The 15,421-nt window shown below is 55.2% G+C and overlaps 1 protein-coding gene across 3 annotated transcripts in view; it reads left to right on the top strand.

Moving 5' to 3' along the window:
- Positions 1-654: 654 nt before the first annotated feature.
- The window catches only part of EPHA10 (EPH receptor A10), a 51,007-nt gene continuing 36,240 nt past the window's right edge, over positions 655-15,421 (top strand). For 2 of the 3 annotated variants that reach the window (XM_019547909.1, XM_019547908.1), the window contains exons 1-2: positions 655-1,681; positions 3,071-3,740. In XM_019547909.1, the coding sequence (XP_019403454.1) occupies positions 1,367-1,681; positions 3,071-3,740 (985 nt within the window). In that variant the 5' untranslated portion in view covers positions 655-1,366. The remainder of the gene's footprint in view (positions 1,682-3,070; positions 3,741-15,421) is intronic. The other variant, XM_019547907.1, reaches the window with a different exon arrangement.

The following is a 15,421-nucleotide window of genomic DNA, read 5'->3' as shown; positions in this document are numbered from 1 at the left end:
GCTGCTTGCAGCTGCTCCCAGGGCGCGGGGCAGGTGGAGAGTCCCCCCCCGGCTGCTGCATGGGGGGAGCCCCGAAGCCCCCGACATGCCGTGTGTGGGGCAGCGCCCCCCGCGCCCCTCACCGGGCTCCCAGCTGCGCCGTGCTGCGCTCTGTCGCTGCTCGAGTGATTGGCGGCGATGCCCGCCGGGGCCGGCGGCGTCCGGCTCCTGGCGGTGGAGCCGGAGAGCCGGGTGGCGTTGGTGCGCAGCGGGAGGCGGCCCCCACGTCCGGGCCAGGCTCGGGGAGCTGCCCGCGGCGCGCTGGGGCAGGGATGAAACCAGGGCACTCGGGAGCTTCCCCGTTCCGTGCATCTGCCCTCGTGCCCCGTGGCAGACAGGTGCCCCTGCAGAGCCTCGCTGGCTGCACGCAGCTGTTTCAGCTGCCGCCCCCGTGCCGGGAGACCATCCCGTCGGCACTCCTGTCCCTGCGCAGACCGAGAGGAGCCTGAGCGGGGAGAAAGGGGGAGTGGGTGGTTACGTTAGCGAGCACCAGACTCCTGTGCCCCTGTAATGCAGCCTGGTGTCTGTGCTGCGAGATCCTGCCGTGACAAACCCTCTTGTCCGGAGCTGAAGTTTCCAGGCTTGAAAAGCCCCGGGGGGATCCAGACCCTGCATTTTCTGTCCAGGACTTTGAAGCTCCTGGTGGAGAATGTGCCAAAGATAGCAGCAGAGACCTGCAAACGCGTCCCTCGCCGGCAGCCTTTTGGATCGTATTTTTCTCTGCCTGCCTCGCTGCGGGGTCTAACGGCTGGGCTCCAGCATTGATTCTTGTGTTAGGTTTTATTGCTCCCCATAATTATTTAAGTTTGGACAATAATTGCCAAATTGCTTGTTATCCTCCCAGTCTGGAGGAGAGATTCCTAGCGCAGTGTTCAATCCTGGACTTCAACATGAAACTACTGAGCAAGCTCCAAAGCCAGTTTCGTGGGGTGCTTTGGATCATGACTTTCTGCTCAGCTGGCTGCAGTCTTGGGAGGGTTTGCACCATGAGAGCTGCATGCCAACCTGTCTTTAGACAGAGGCTTTATAGCTCTTTGTACCCAAGCGCTTCAGCCACCTGCTGTGAGTCAGTGGGTCAGGATTTGACCCCTGGAGCGTGAAAATATGGTGTGTTCTTCATTTCTCCTTGTCTTTGTAAAATGGATCAATCTTCCCTATGGATCTGATTGCTGCAAGTTTGGAGAGATGCCCACAAGTCTGGGCAGGAAGCTAACCCCATAGATGGTTCTTTGGACTTTATAGTAGCACCTCAGATCTCAGCAGACAGAAGCAGGCACTGGAGCAGTCTGCAGAGGTGTGAGCTTGTGTGATCAAGGTGGAAGTGAAAATGGGTGAGATTTCAAGGGGCATGAGAGGGCTCTGCAACCTCCTTTCACAGCCCTGTGGCAGGTCACCTCTGGGGCACTGCCCAGTGGGTGCATTTCTACCTACTGTTTCCACCTGTTTGCTTGCTCAGGATGAGCTACCAGGACCACTGCTTCCTAACTTGGGGGCTGAGCTGGGTGGGTGCTACCCTGTAGCTGAGAACAGATACGGGACTTCTAAATTCACTTCCCACTCTCTTGTCTTCCATGCAGTTATTTTGCTGGACTCCAAGGAGTCCCAGGCGGAGCTGGGCTGGACCTCACACCCATCAAACGGGGTAAGCGGAAGCTGTCCTGTCGCTGGTAGAGCTCCTGGCAGCCAGCATGGAGGCGTCCGGTCAAGAATGGTAGTGAATGTGTCTGCCGGCACTTGTGACCCGCCATAGGCTGAGAAGCCCGATGAATTCAGAGTGGCAGTTTTGGGCCCTCTGTGTTTTGGGGAATGGCCTCATGGCTCCAGTGATCCAGTCCCTGCATCGTGCACTGTTGCTGGCAGTGGCGCTGCTGCAGGGAGGTGATGGCTGAGCTCTCGAGCTGTGCAGCCTCTGTGGGGAGGGTGCGGAAGGCTTTGGCCCTGGGGAGTGGCTTCCAACCTGGCCACTGCGGGTTTAGGGCAGCATTGGCCTCTGGTCACAAAATAACCCTACCAGGGCAGGTGGGCAAAGTCCTGCTCCACCCCAAGTGCCAGCAGTGGGCTGGAAAGAAGGGGCAGGTTTTCTCTCCGAGCAGTGGCTTGACTGTCTGACACAGCACAGCTGGATTGAGTAGTGCTTTCGTTGGCCCTGGGCGCACAGGGGAGCGGAGCGGGGCAAGTGGCTGTATCGATTGTGTCACAGTAAGGCAGCAGACTTGGAGCAGTTTGCCCAAACGAGTTTTACAGCCTCGTAATAAGCAAACGAGCACCAGTCAATTAAAGCTTTAATGTGTGGCTGGCTTCCAGGCCTGTCTCTTTCAGGTTTTCACTCTGCTCCCTACTGAGCAGAGGACAAAACAGAGCAGCTTGCAGGGAGCTGAGATACACAAGTGTCTGCGATGCCTTTGCCTCATCCTTGGGCTGTCTGTAGCTGTGCCTAGAGGCAGTTTCCTGCCCCTGCCCTCCCCTTCAGAGGGAGAAGTTGCATGTTGAGACCTAGGAGTTGTGAGGAAACTCTGTTGCTGGGTTTGCTTGCTGCTGCTGCCTGGAGATGGGTTTGCTCTGAATGGTCCTGGAGTCGGCCCTCACAGGAGACAGCGAGCTGCTCCTGGTTTCATCAGCCAGCACCCTTGCCCTTGGCTCCCAGGATGGGCCTCTTTCCTTGTAATCGGATGCGTTTGATGCATGAGAGCTTTGGCTCCCTGCCCCCCATCCCACCTTGCTTTCCTGCATGAGCTGAGTTTGCATAGCACTGTCTGAGAAGGAAAACCCAGAGCACAGGCCTGGCTTTGAGGAGACAAACCTTGCCAGGAGCTGAGGTCCAAGCCCTGCAGAGGTCACTCTTGAAAAGATGTGGGGGGCCTTGTCTTCATTCATGATCACTGCAGAGAGGTGTGTTATATGGCATTGTGTATCGGCTGCTGCAGGAGTTGTGATGGGTGGTGTGTGCATGCCAGGAGCTGTGTGTCTGGGCTTGGAGGGGGGTGTTGAGTAGCTGTTACCGAGGTGTAACTGTTCCTTGCTCCTTCCACAGTGGGAGGAGATCAGTGGCGTGGATGAAAACTACAAGCCGATCCGCACCTACCAGGTCTGCAATGTCATGGAGGCAAACCAGAACAATTGGCTGCAGACGGGCTGGATCGCACGCCGTGACGGGCAGCGGATCTTCATTGAGCTGAAGTTCACCCTGCGGGACTGCAACAGCATCCCCGGCGTGGCAGGGACCTGCAAGGAGACCTTCAACCTGTACTACGCGGAGGCAGACGCCGACCTGGGCCACAGCCTGCGCGAGAGCAAGCACACCAAGATCGACACCATCGCCGCCGATGAGAGCTTCACTCAGGGCGACCTGGGCGAGCGCAAGATGAAGCTGAACACGGAGCTGCGGGAGATTGGGCACCTCACCAAGCGTGGCTTCCACCTGGGCTTCCAGGATGTGGGCGCCTGCGTGGCCCTTGTGTCTGTGAAAGTCTATTACAAAAAGTGCCTCTCCACGGTGCAGAACCTGGCCGTGTTCCCCGACACCGTGGCCGAGGCTGCATTCGCCACCCTGGTTGAAGTGAAGGGCACCTGTGTCAACCATTCTGAAGTGGACCTGGATAACCCTCCCCGGATGCATTGCAGTGCAGAGGGGGAGTGGTTGGTGCCCATTGGGAAGTGTACATGCAGCGCTGGCTTCGAAGAGAAGGACAGCGGGTGTGAAGGTAAAGTGTCCGTTCCTGACTCGTTCCTCCCTCCCTGCTATTTTGTTTTACTGCGTCTGTCACCCTGGTGCCCAGTGCAGGGAGGGGAAGGGCAGTTAGTCCCTTTCTTCATGGCTTTGTAACCACTTACCAGCTTGCCAATAGGGTGCCCAGACTTTGCCCTGGTGATGGCCCTGTGCTGTCACAGCTGGCTGTGCTGTGGGCTCAGAACGGTGGCCAATACCACTGGCAGGTGCGTTCACACCATAACGCTCTGCAGTCATTTTAATATCCCCATTGTCCTGCTCTGGAGACAACTTAATAATTCAGTAACTTCACAGCTTGCAAGGTTACATTCAATGGCAGCTGTAAAAGTAGACGTAGCTCCTCCTGAACAGGTGTCACTGTTATGAATTTGGTGCCACAATCACTTTGGTACATCTGACGTGAGGGTGAGAGCAAAGCAATGCATGGGATTGGAGGGGGGATGAGTGAGCATCTGAGTTTGGAGTAGAGGAGGGGAACTATCTAATTTAACTTTGTCAGGGTAACCCTGTGCCAGTTGCTGCAGCTGGGGTTTCTTGCCCATATCAGGCCATCTGCACATGCCCTTGTGGCTCTGTCCCATTGCTGCCGTGGGGCAAATTACTTCCCTGTGGCCTAAACCCACCTGTTGTGTGCGACAACTCTGGCTTTCCCCATGCGCTTCGGAGCAACAGGGCTGTGCATCACCAATGTTCCTGACATGGGTGTGTGGGACAGGGAGGGGGCATTTTCTGGAGGGGAGAGGTTCGCATGACTGAAAACATCTCTTAATAGTTGTGTGGCTAGCACCCAGCTACTTTACCTGGGAACCTGAGCGGTGCTGGGGAGAGGAGCATGGGGAAGTGGGGGGAACAAGTCTATTTGGCTAACTACAGGGCAGAAAGCAGCTTTCTGCTCCCTAGGCTGGCAGGGCCCAGGAGACTAGAAGGGGCTGATCTTGTGCTTGGTGGGAGCCGTGTGAGTCACGTACTTTGTTTCTTGGAAATCGTCTGTTTTGGAACAATACTGGAAATCACAGACACCCTCTGAGCATCCTACGAGTCACTGCCCAGTGCAGCGACTGTCAGAGGGTCGCGGGGCTGGAACCCTGCTGGGTTCTGCCTGGGAGGCCTGTGGGGCCAAAGAAAACCTCAGGGGGCCCCACTCCTCCTGTGCAGTAAAACAATGGGCCGTGCCCAGGGATCAGCTCTGTCCCATGACGATGACCTGGTAAGCGCTGAGCTTCAGGCACAGGGGGGCAGGTGCTGGTTATGCTCCTCCTTTGGAAGGCAGGCCAGCCTTTTAATGGGACTCTTGGTAATAGTTACTTAATGCCCTCTTTAAGGAGACCACATTAAAGCAATTGGAGTGAAATCTGGGTATTGTGCATTGCTCCGGTGCATGTGTGGCAGCCCGCCATGCCCCCCCATCTGTTTGGAGCAGGAAATTGACATAGTGAGTCCCAAAAGTGCCCAGCTCATGTTTCAGGTTTCTCTGTGTTGAGTTTAAATAATTCGTATTCTCTTAGGAAAAATATTTGAAGTAATTTAATGGACATAATTAAGCTCTTTTCCCCTCTCGCAGAAAGCAGGTCATTAGTTACTCTGCGGAGCTGCCTCTGGTGGCTGGTCCAAAAGCAGAGAAAAGTTCGGAGGCACTGAAAGTTTTTGGGATTTTTTTTCCCCTGGCCATTCATTAGCATGGAACAAAGTGCATCTCTTCCAGAGATGGATGGTGAGGGCCGGGGAGGTGACTAGGCTCTTTCAGCAAGGATAAGGGCCACTTCTTGTGGAGGTGGAGACACCTAGGTGCCTTGTGGGCCCATGCAAAGAGAGGGCACTGTATTCCCCACTCTCCACATCATGCTTTTTTGCTCCCACATCAGTCGTCTCCCTGCGTGGCATGGGGCTTGGGGTGCCATGGAGTGGTGGCTCCTGACGTGTGGCCCGGCATGGTGCTGACTGGCCCCTGCTGATCCTTGCAAAAGGAGCCTTCTGTATGGGCAGCTAGGGGTGCCTGTGGCTCTTGCCTTCCTTGCGCCTCTTACCTGAGGGCAGCTCTGCTAAGCTGGCGGGATGCTGCTTGTTTGCTTGAGTTCTGTATAGTGAACTGCCCAGGGCTCAGATCAAGGGAGTTGGCCAGGCCACCAGCAAGGCTGTCCTGCTTTCTATGCCCATAGATTACAGGGTGACCAGTGGCCAAGGACACAGACTGCAGGTAAAGCAGCTTAGCTCCTGGGCTTTGGGCTCCAGTGGTGGCACCAATGGGGTAGAAGCCCTTGTAGAGAGGCCAGGAAGGCAGCTGCTGTGGTCTTCCTGTTGCTTTACCCACAAGAGCTTCAGGCTGCTGCGTGCAGACCTCTGTGGCCCAAAGCCTGGATAGGCCCACTTGAACCCTTGTGATCATCCCTTTCACAAAGGAACCTCCACCACAAAGCATCGGCTGGTGTCCCTGGCCCCACCCCTAGATCCAGCCTCCTAAAAACCTTATGGTACCCTGAAACTCTCAGCAGAAGCCAAGTGTGGGCCCCTGGACGTCTGCGCTCCTGCCCAGGCTCCCTGCACCTGCTTGAAATCAGCAGGCAATGAAGTGGTGGGAAGGAGAAAGGTGTAGATTGGTGCAAGCAGGTGGTATCCCTACCAGGTCTGTGCCCCGTTTGCAGGGCTGAGTGTCTTCTCTGGATGGGGGGGTCTTTGGGGAGCGTGCAAAGCCTGGAGCCAGGCTGACCAATCGATGCCTTCTGTTGTTGGGTGTAATAAGCTGGAGTATGGGAACTGGCCTGCTTGACTGGGCACAGGGCTTCTGCTGTCATAGAGGAGGTGATGTTTGAGCAGGCCACTTCACTACATGTGTGGGGCAGCTTGAGTGGGACAGGGGAGAGCAGCAGGGCCTGGGAGATGCTGTTTTTGCTCAGGGAGACGCCAACTTGCGTGGGAATTAAGCGATAGCTCAGTAGCGTTCTCTGGTGTGATTTAAGGCTGAACTCCCCCTTGTGTGGAGGGTGCACTCATGGCTTCTCATCGCAATCAGCACAGCTAGGAAAGGGGTAATAGGATTTATGGCACTCAGTAATTACAGCTGCAGCAAAGCCAAAGCTCTTCGCTGCCCAGCTCCCTGCACAGCACCGTTCATCCCATGTGCTTCCTGTCTCTGTTACCAGTCCCCCAAATGCAGCTAGCTCTGGGGTGGGGCACAGTAGCACACTCCCCGCTCAGTGAGTGGCTCTGTCACCGTAAACACGTTAGGGAAGTCCCTGTGGTTTTGTGCGTGCTTGCAAACAGCTGCTGATGCGTGATTACCTCTCTCCAGCGACTGCACAGAGGGCGAAGGGAAGGCTTTGTTGCAGTGCTGCTGAGCAGAGCTGGCCACTCAGCTCCTCAGTGGCTGTGTCCTTTTACCCTTAATTTCTCCAGGCACGGTTGCTGGCCCATTCCTATCATTTCTTCTGCAGCGCCTCACCATGCCGTTCTGGCAGGAAAAAGCCTGGCAGTGGAGGCTGCGCCTGGCATTCGCTGCAAAGTTCTCTCTCTCTCACCTTCCCCCTCCGCATCCCACCCCTCTTCGCATCTGCAAGGAGAATTTCAACAAAGCCCAAGGTTAATATTTGCCAGCCCGATTGGTTGCAAATGAGACAACTTCAACCAGACGTCGAATTAGCATGATGGAGGCCAGTTTCCAAAAATAGCCGCCAGCCACTTTTCCCTGACAGACACGTAAATTTGTGCTGGAGCAAAGTTTCCTTTTCAATTTATTTCTGTCTGCTCCTGACAGCCGTGGTGCACGCTGGCCCCACGTTAGCATTCTGCGGGTTCGTGGCAGGCTCCCCTGCGCACCTGCCTGTCAGCGGTTCTCATTTCCAGCGGGCTGGGGTCTAATTAGCAGGCAGTTCCTTTGGCCTTCGGATGTCTTCTCCTCCAGGGGGTGACGCTACCGAAGCCAGGTTTGGGAGGGACGTGGAGCCTCTCCTGCCAAGAGCGGTGCTGGGGCAAAGAGTCAGATCTGACTGCTCAGAGAAGCAGGTCCAGGGTCAGTGCGGTTTCATAGATTTCATAGACATTAGGGCTGGAAGGGACCTCGGGAGATCATCGAGTCCAGCCCCCTGCCCAAAGGGCAGGAAGTCAGCTGGGGTCATAGGATCCCAGCAAGATAAGCATCCAATTTACTCTTGAAGGTGTTCAATGTAGGTGCTTGAACCACCTCCGATGGCAAGTTGTTCCAGACCTTGGGGGCTCGGAGAGTAAAGAAATTCTTCCTTATGTCCAGCCTGAAATGGTCTTGCAGGAGTTTGTGACCGTTCGACCTCGTCATCCCTTGGGGCGCTCTGGTGAACAGACGTTCCCCCAGATCCTGGTGGTCACCCCTAATAAACTTATAGGTGGCCATCAGATCACCCCTGAGCCTGCGCTTTTCCAGGCTAAAGAGCCCCATGGCTCTCAGCCTGTCATCGTAAGATCTGTTTTCCTGACCTCTGATCATGCGCGTGGCTCTCCTCTGGACTCTCTCAAGCTTCTCTACATCCTTTTTGAATTGTGGAGCCCAAAACTGGACGCAGTACTCCAGCTGCGGCCTCACCAAGGCCGAGTACAGGGGGAGAATGACGTCCCGGGATTTGCTCGAGAAGCATCTATGGATGCACGCCAGCATTTTGGTCACTTTACTAGCCACAGCATCGCATTGCCTCCTTATCTGGCACCTGCTATGGGGGGACATGGGCACTGTCTGTGCTCCAGACCCATGGCCTGGGAGGGGGTCACAGGACCCACAAGGACTGTCCTGCTGCTGCCAGGTTGCACTGGACTGAGCTCAGCTGGCCCCCTTGCTAGCTTGGCTTCCCCTTGAAGGAGCTAAACTGGGCAGCAGCCCTGGGAGGGTGGAGACCACCCGTTTCTTGGAGTCCTCTCCCTCCCGCTTGCTATTCTCACCCCCGCGGTCAGCTGAGTGTGGGGCACTGAGAAGTGCTCAGATTGAATGCAGCACTCTAACAAGTGTTCTGGGTGACAGGGACTACAGCGAGATCCCTGACACGGGGACCGAGCCTCACCTGAGCAGTGACAGATGACAGGCGCCTGCTAATGACAAGCTCTTCCATGAATATGGAAATAAGCTGCACATTTCCATAACAAGGTAGCCGGTCTAATTGACTCTGCCTTCACACTCAATCCTCGGGGTGGAAATGACACCTGAGAGCTTCCTGTTAGCAGGAGGTAGCCTGGTGCTCAGGGATGCCTGCATCCCTCTGTGCATCTCGGCTTGCCCAGGAGGGAGGATGGCAGAGGCCTGTGCTTCCTCGCTGCCGCAGACCTGCTTCGCTGCCAGCAGTGACCGTGCACCAAGCTGTGTCACCATAAAAACACCCTCTGGTGCACCAGCGCTCCAGGGACTGCCTGCTGCTGCTGGCAGGTCCAGTATGTGCTCCAGCTCCAGAGGGGGTCTGCTGTTCACAGAAGCTCCTCTGATGCCCTGCCTTCAGAAGATAAGAATTGGCCTTGACTGAGTCAGACGTCTTGCCCAGTCTCCTGTATCATAGCTGTGGAGAGCTGTGTCTGACTGGAGTTTTCCCCGCCTCACTTGCAGCCTCCAGCATTTGAGGTCTAGGGAGTTCTGCTTAAGAAAGAGGCCGTGCCGCTCGCTCCTGCACTCAATAGTGACCGATGCTCCTTTCCTCTGGGAATTTGTTCAATCCCTTTTTTACCACTTGCTGGAGCTGGCAGCAGGGGCCTGATAGAGCTGACCTAGGGCAGAAGAGGAGAAATCCCTGAACACACTCCTTTGAGCAGCTCTGGGTGACTAGTCCTGAGAGCTGTGTGGGTCTGCTCATCCCCTCAGTGCTGGGGGAGCTGAGCCCTGCAGCCCTCCTCTTCCTCGTTCGTGCTGCGTCACAGGCTTTGGATGGGCCAGCCCCTCTCCTCAGTGGCTGAGCTTCTGAGCACAGAGCATGGCGTGGGAGGTGTTCACTCTGCACCCGGCCTCACGTGGTGATATTGTCCGTGGGGCTGGGGCTGCACATCCAGAACCAGCTTGGGGCATTGGCACAGCATTGCTCAGTGCCTGGTGGATCCCAGCACTGCAGTGCCACAGCTGTCGCCCTCTCTGCTGCAGCAGTCGGCAAGCTGCCTCATCTGACAGTGCCCCAGAGGCAGGGGTGAGGGGGCAGCTCAGCACACTCTGGCTGGATATCCTGCACACAGCAAGTATCTCTGTCCTAAACATCAGCTGATGCTTATGCTTCTTGTCTGACTCACTGCTGAAGGGCAGCCCAGTCCAGGGCAGGCTAGGCAGGGGAGCTAGCAAGGCCCTGTTCAAAGCTTGGCTGCAGCCAGTGTGAATGCCCTAGGATGGGCCTTTGCAATCGTCCTGCAGCTGGAAGCATGGCACGGAGCCCTGCCACGCTGCTCTATGCGCCTGGCATGTGCTGGGTGCTGTCCTACCTGGACAGGTGCAGGGAGCCCTGGGAGCTCATATACATCCCCCTGGCTTGTGTGCCATGAGCCCCAGGGCGACCTGTGGCCTGTGATAAGCTGCAGGGAGCCAGGATGCATCCACGGCCCCGTGTTTCCCCAGGGGCTTCTCCTCCCAGTATTGGCTTTGTCTCCTATTCCCTCTGGCCTTGTCTGACCAGCTCCTCCCCCTAGGCCCCCCGACTGTAATGGAAAGAGATGTTGTCAGGAGCACGTAGAGGCAGACAAACTGAGTTTGACAGCAAATAACCAAGCGAGACATCCCACAGAATTGTGTGCAGCCAGCTGGGCCCAGCACTGTGGAATGGGGCATTGCCGGGGTCAGCTGTGGCACTAGGACCCAGCTATGTTGGGCTGCCTGTGCTGCTGGGGAGTGCCCTGGGGCAGGGCTTGGAGGGAAAATAAGGGGGCTGGGGCATTGGCTGGCATCGGACCTTGTTTCTGCTGTTTGGAGTTTTGCCATAAGCACACAGGTTTGCTCTCAAAGTTCTCTGTTTCCTGCTGGAAACATCAGGCTCTGGTGCCCAGCTATGCTCGTTTTTGCTTTGTGTCTGTCCATGCAGGGCTTGTTGGGGTTTGCCAGCATCTGCAAGGCTGAAGGTGAGGCCCAGAGACCCTCTGGAGCCAGGAGGCTGCTCTTCCAGCAGGAAGGGTCTCAGTGGTGCTTTGGGAAAGAGAAATTTGCACACCAGGCCTGTACTGACTTGCAGTTCATAGAATCATAGAAGATGAGTGTTGGAAGGGACCTCGGGAGGTAACATCTAGTCCAACCCCCAGCTCAGAACAGGATCAGTCCCAACTACAACATCCCAGCTCAGGCTTTGTCTTAAAAACCTCCAGGGATGGAGAGTCCATCACCTTTCTGGATAACCTGCTCCAGTGCTTCACTGCCCTCCTAGCAAGGTGCGCTAGATGCAAGGGGTGCTTCTAAAAGGTCTCCTTCCTGGCTGCCCTGGGCTCTGTGTTTGCCAGCCTGGCTTCTGTTAGGAAGGCCGGACTCTCCTTATTGAGGTCCGGGGCCTCTGCGAGCAGACGCGGCGATTACTCTCAATGCAGAGCGGAAGTGGGAGGCCAGATCAGGAGCTGTTATACACAAGTGCTGGCTGCAAGGGACGGGCTTTCTGATGTGTGCTCACAGCTATGCTGTGGGGAGCAGACTGCTGGGTTGCCCTGTTCTGGGGGACCTGCATTAAGGATGAAATGAGACTTGTGATGGCAGAGTCTGCTCCATCCTGGCCCCATCAGCCCATCCTTTTGCTGCTCTTGGTATTGTGAATCCAGGCCGCACTGCCACAGGGAAACCTTCAGCCTGTCTATGCTGTGGGTGCTTCCTCCTCTCCCGTCTGCTGGGACTTGTGGTCCAGAGGTCTCATGTGCTGCCAGCCTCCCCCAAGCTCCGGGCAAGTGCCCCTTGCCACCTGGCCATGCCCACGTCTGCCCTGTTGCTACCCATTTGTAGACACGAGCGTGGCACTTCGTGGACACCTCCCAGCCTGCTCTCATCACCGCAGACCTGCAGGGGACAACGCACCTGAGCTAAGGCCCTTCTGCTTTGGTGCATGAAGAAGGCCTGGTGCATGCCACCTGTTTTGTATAGCAGATACCTTGGGAGGGCGAAGCCTTCTGTGCTTTGGCTTCCTGGGCCCTTGACTGAGGGGCAGGTGGGCAGAGCCCTTGTAGAGAGCTGAGTGATGGGTTTCACCAACAGCAGGAAAGGGATCAGATGCTCAGCATGAAAATGCTGCTGGAGGCAGGATTGTCCCTGCTAAACTGCCCATAACACATGGCTGTCAACCCTCTTCAGACTTTTTGGGCAACCGTAGTCTTTGGAGAACAGCCAGCCAGGAGGGCTTTGCTTTGTAAGAAGGCAGCAGTGCCTTGCACTGGTGCTGAGAGGTTGTGATGGAGCCCTTCAGCCTCGGCTGCCTGTCGTGGAGGAGCAGCTGGAAGCACTTTGTTTCCTGCCCCTCCAGACTGCTTTCCCCTTCCCTAGACTGGGCTTTCTCTGCCTGCTGCAGGTAGGGCATGTGGCATCGGCTCTCTCCTGCCCCTCTGGTCCCATGTAGCCGAGCTGGCTGCCATGAGCGGTGCTGCGAGGCTGCTTGCTGCTGTGTTCTGTCCCTCCCTGCCTGGGCCTGTCTGGCATATGCAGATGGCTGCTCTGTGTGTGTTTGGAGCCTAGCACGGTGGGTCTGACACCAGCTAAGCTGCCCCAGAAAAGCAGCGTGTCCAGAGCCTGTGGGGGTCCACATGGGTCTGGGGCTGCTGCACCTCCCATATCCACTGCTCCCACATGCCAGCGTGGTTGGACCCTGGACTTAGCAAAAGGTGTGTGCTTGAACCCGTGTGTGCACTGCTTTGCCAGCTTTGGTGCACACTCACGCAACCATGGTGGGGAAGGGTCTTTCAGTGGCTGTAGACTGAAGTATCACATTTCCGTGGAGACTTCCCCTGTCATGATAGTGCATCATGGCAGCATCTCGTGATGGGAGAGAGCATTGGAATGAGACATGCTGGCCCTCAGCACGCTGCTTCAGGAGTCTCCTGTCCCCTCTGCCTGGATGCAGTGGATGGCTCCCAGGGCGCAGCGCCCAGCTGCTGGCATTTGTTTCCCCCTTTCTCCATGAGCTTGTACACCTGTGTGTGCGTCCTGCGCTAGCTCTGCCGTCTCTGGCGGCCACCTGAGCATTATGCATAGTAAACTGCTCGGAGTTTAAGGATGGATTTTTCTCTTGGGAGCCCAGTGATTCACTCAATACCACCCAGCTTTTATTTTCCATCGTGTCAGCCTCCTTGATTGCCGTGCAGCTTTGCCTCGTCTCCCTGGGGCGATAGACCATTGCATCCCCCTCAAAGGGGAGTTGCTGAGAGGTAGAAATTTAGGAACACTGATTAAGGGGGTTTTCTGTTGTTAAAAGCCACCCAAGCACTTTTTATTTTGCTTTTATTTCATGGGTGCAAGCTTTGGCAGCTGTCAGAGTAAAAGCAGGCTGGTTCCTTGCCCCTTCGGGTCTCGTGTGCCAGCAGAGCACAGGCCTGGCGTCTCACAGTTCAAGTGGAGGAGCTGAGTTGGGAGCATCCACGTTTCATGGGTTTTTATGTCACAGAAGCAGGACATTGCTCCCCCTTGCTTTATTTAGATGATGGATTTTATAGGATGGTTTGGGACAGAGCTGTGGGGTTGGACTAGCTGTGACCTCTGGAGCCCCTCCTCCAGGCCCACTGCTATATCTTCCCCCATCCCATTAACAGCCTATATTCTGAGCCCATCCTGCCTCACACTGATGCCCCTTCTCCGCTCACACATCCAAACACACCTTAACAAAATATATTTCCCCTGCAGATTCCTTGCTGGAGTGCTTATCAAGCTGGGAGATATTTATTGTGCTGGATCGCATATTATATTACTGTATTACCATGTGTCTGAAATAATTATGGCTATGGAAATCACAGCAGAGCCAGGCACAAATTACCCCATGACACTTCATTTTGGAGAAAAATACTCAGAAAATTACAAGCAGCACAACCGGTTTGCAAAATCCCTGCTCAGGCTGAAGGTTAGAGCTATTCAGCTGCTAGGGGGGTGCCCTGATTACCCTGCTGGAAGGCAGAGGAGGGGATGAGTGTTTTGGTCTCAGAGGCGGAGAGGTTCCAGGTTGTGATCTGAGGACATTCCTATGCACCGCACTGACTGACCTGTAACTTGGAGAATTGCATTAGGGAATTGAAACAGACAGCAGTAAATTGCACTTGGCTTCTGTCTGTGTTGGCTTTTATGTGTCCTTGGGGAAAACTCCTGCATAAAGAGCAATATTTGTATTGGATTGAGCTCAGTACTGCTATTGCACTGAATTCAAGTGAATATATTCCTCTTGCCTTCACACAGCGGGATATTTCAAGGCTGCCTTACTGAATACACTCTGGCTATTTCATTTTTCTCCAGACTAAATCAGTGAATTTAATTTCTCCCTATTAAGATCTCTTTGTAGGAGAGGCACAAAGACCGGGCATCTGGAGTTAGCTTTTCATTTCTGGGTACTTCAAATCATTTAACAAGGGCACAAACGATGCTGCCGTGTTGTCCTGAGGCCTTCAGAGGCCCCAGGGACCTGGTGGGCTGTGAAAAGTGTTATTGAAAGTTAGCTAGCAAAAAAGTTTTTGCAGTAGCCGGGCTCCCTTTGAATTCCCTCTTGTTCCAAAGTGGCACAGCTGGAGGTCTCCATTTGAGCAGTAAGATACCGAGATCAGAGGGATTTAAAAGGGAAGAGCATGACTCTCCCTTGAAGAACTGGTTGCCCGTGGTATTGATCTCCCTTTCACACCGGCTTTGTCCTTCTTCTGCGAGCGCAGAGATTGTACAAGATTTCCTTTTCTTCCTCGCAGTGGGGCTCTGTAACAGTATCGCTCACTGCCTGCAAAATATTGATTACGGTTTTTGCAATAAGACAAGGAGAGATTGCAAACCCAGCATGTCTGGGGAAGGCGAGACAGCCGCTCTATTACCCAAGGACGCTCGTTGGCCAGGTGGTTTTGCCAGCTCAGGAGATTACCACTTAAATATCTGAGAGCAGCCAGTTTAACATGAGGCGTGCTGTCCTTTCTTGGCTGTATCCAGGCTTCAGCATTTTCTCCCCTGTACACACTTGGTACCTGGCGCTCAGACTCCAAATGAGCAGCCTGCTAGCTGGGCTGCATCCTTCCTGTTGGGGGCATGTGGCATGGGATTAACAATGCCCGGGAGCTGCATTTGGGATCATAAAGTGTTTCAGTCCATGGCTTGGCCCTTCCAGCCGGGGCTGTGGAGTGTGAGCTGTGGTAGGCTCTGAGGGTCGCCTGAGCTGCAGGCTTCCTTAAACAGTGCCTGGTTGGATCTGGAGAGGCTTTATCATTTGAAATTAAACCAATGAGAGATGTCAGTCCTCAGCATGAAGAAGCATGTCAGAGCTCCTAGGGTTGGGGCCCTGCCCAGTGCAGCAGGATGGGGAAGCAGCTTTGAGTCGGTGGGTTTGATTACTTTGCCTCCGTGGCTTGGAGCGGTGAAGGGAAGAAGCTCATGATCCCAGCAGACCTGAGGCCTGGCACCCAGGCCTTGGGCACAACCCAGGCTGGATCCATCTGGCATCTTTCACACAGTGCCTGCTGCTGGCAGAGGCTTCCCCAGGCACTGCGGTGATGCTCTGCTCCAAGTGCCCTGGCCCCTCAAGGTTATTTCAGTGCCTG

The sequence above is a fragment of the Crocodylus porosus genome, unplaced genomic scaffold, assembly GCF_001723895.1.
Source record: "Crocodylus porosus isolate Cpor-Errol unplaced genomic scaffold, CroPor_comp1, whole genome shotgun sequence".
Taxonomy (NCBI): Eukaryota; Metazoa; Chordata; order Crocodylia; family Crocodylidae; genus Crocodylus; species Crocodylus porosus.
This window is presented reverse-complemented; position numbering and strand designations above follow the sequence as displayed.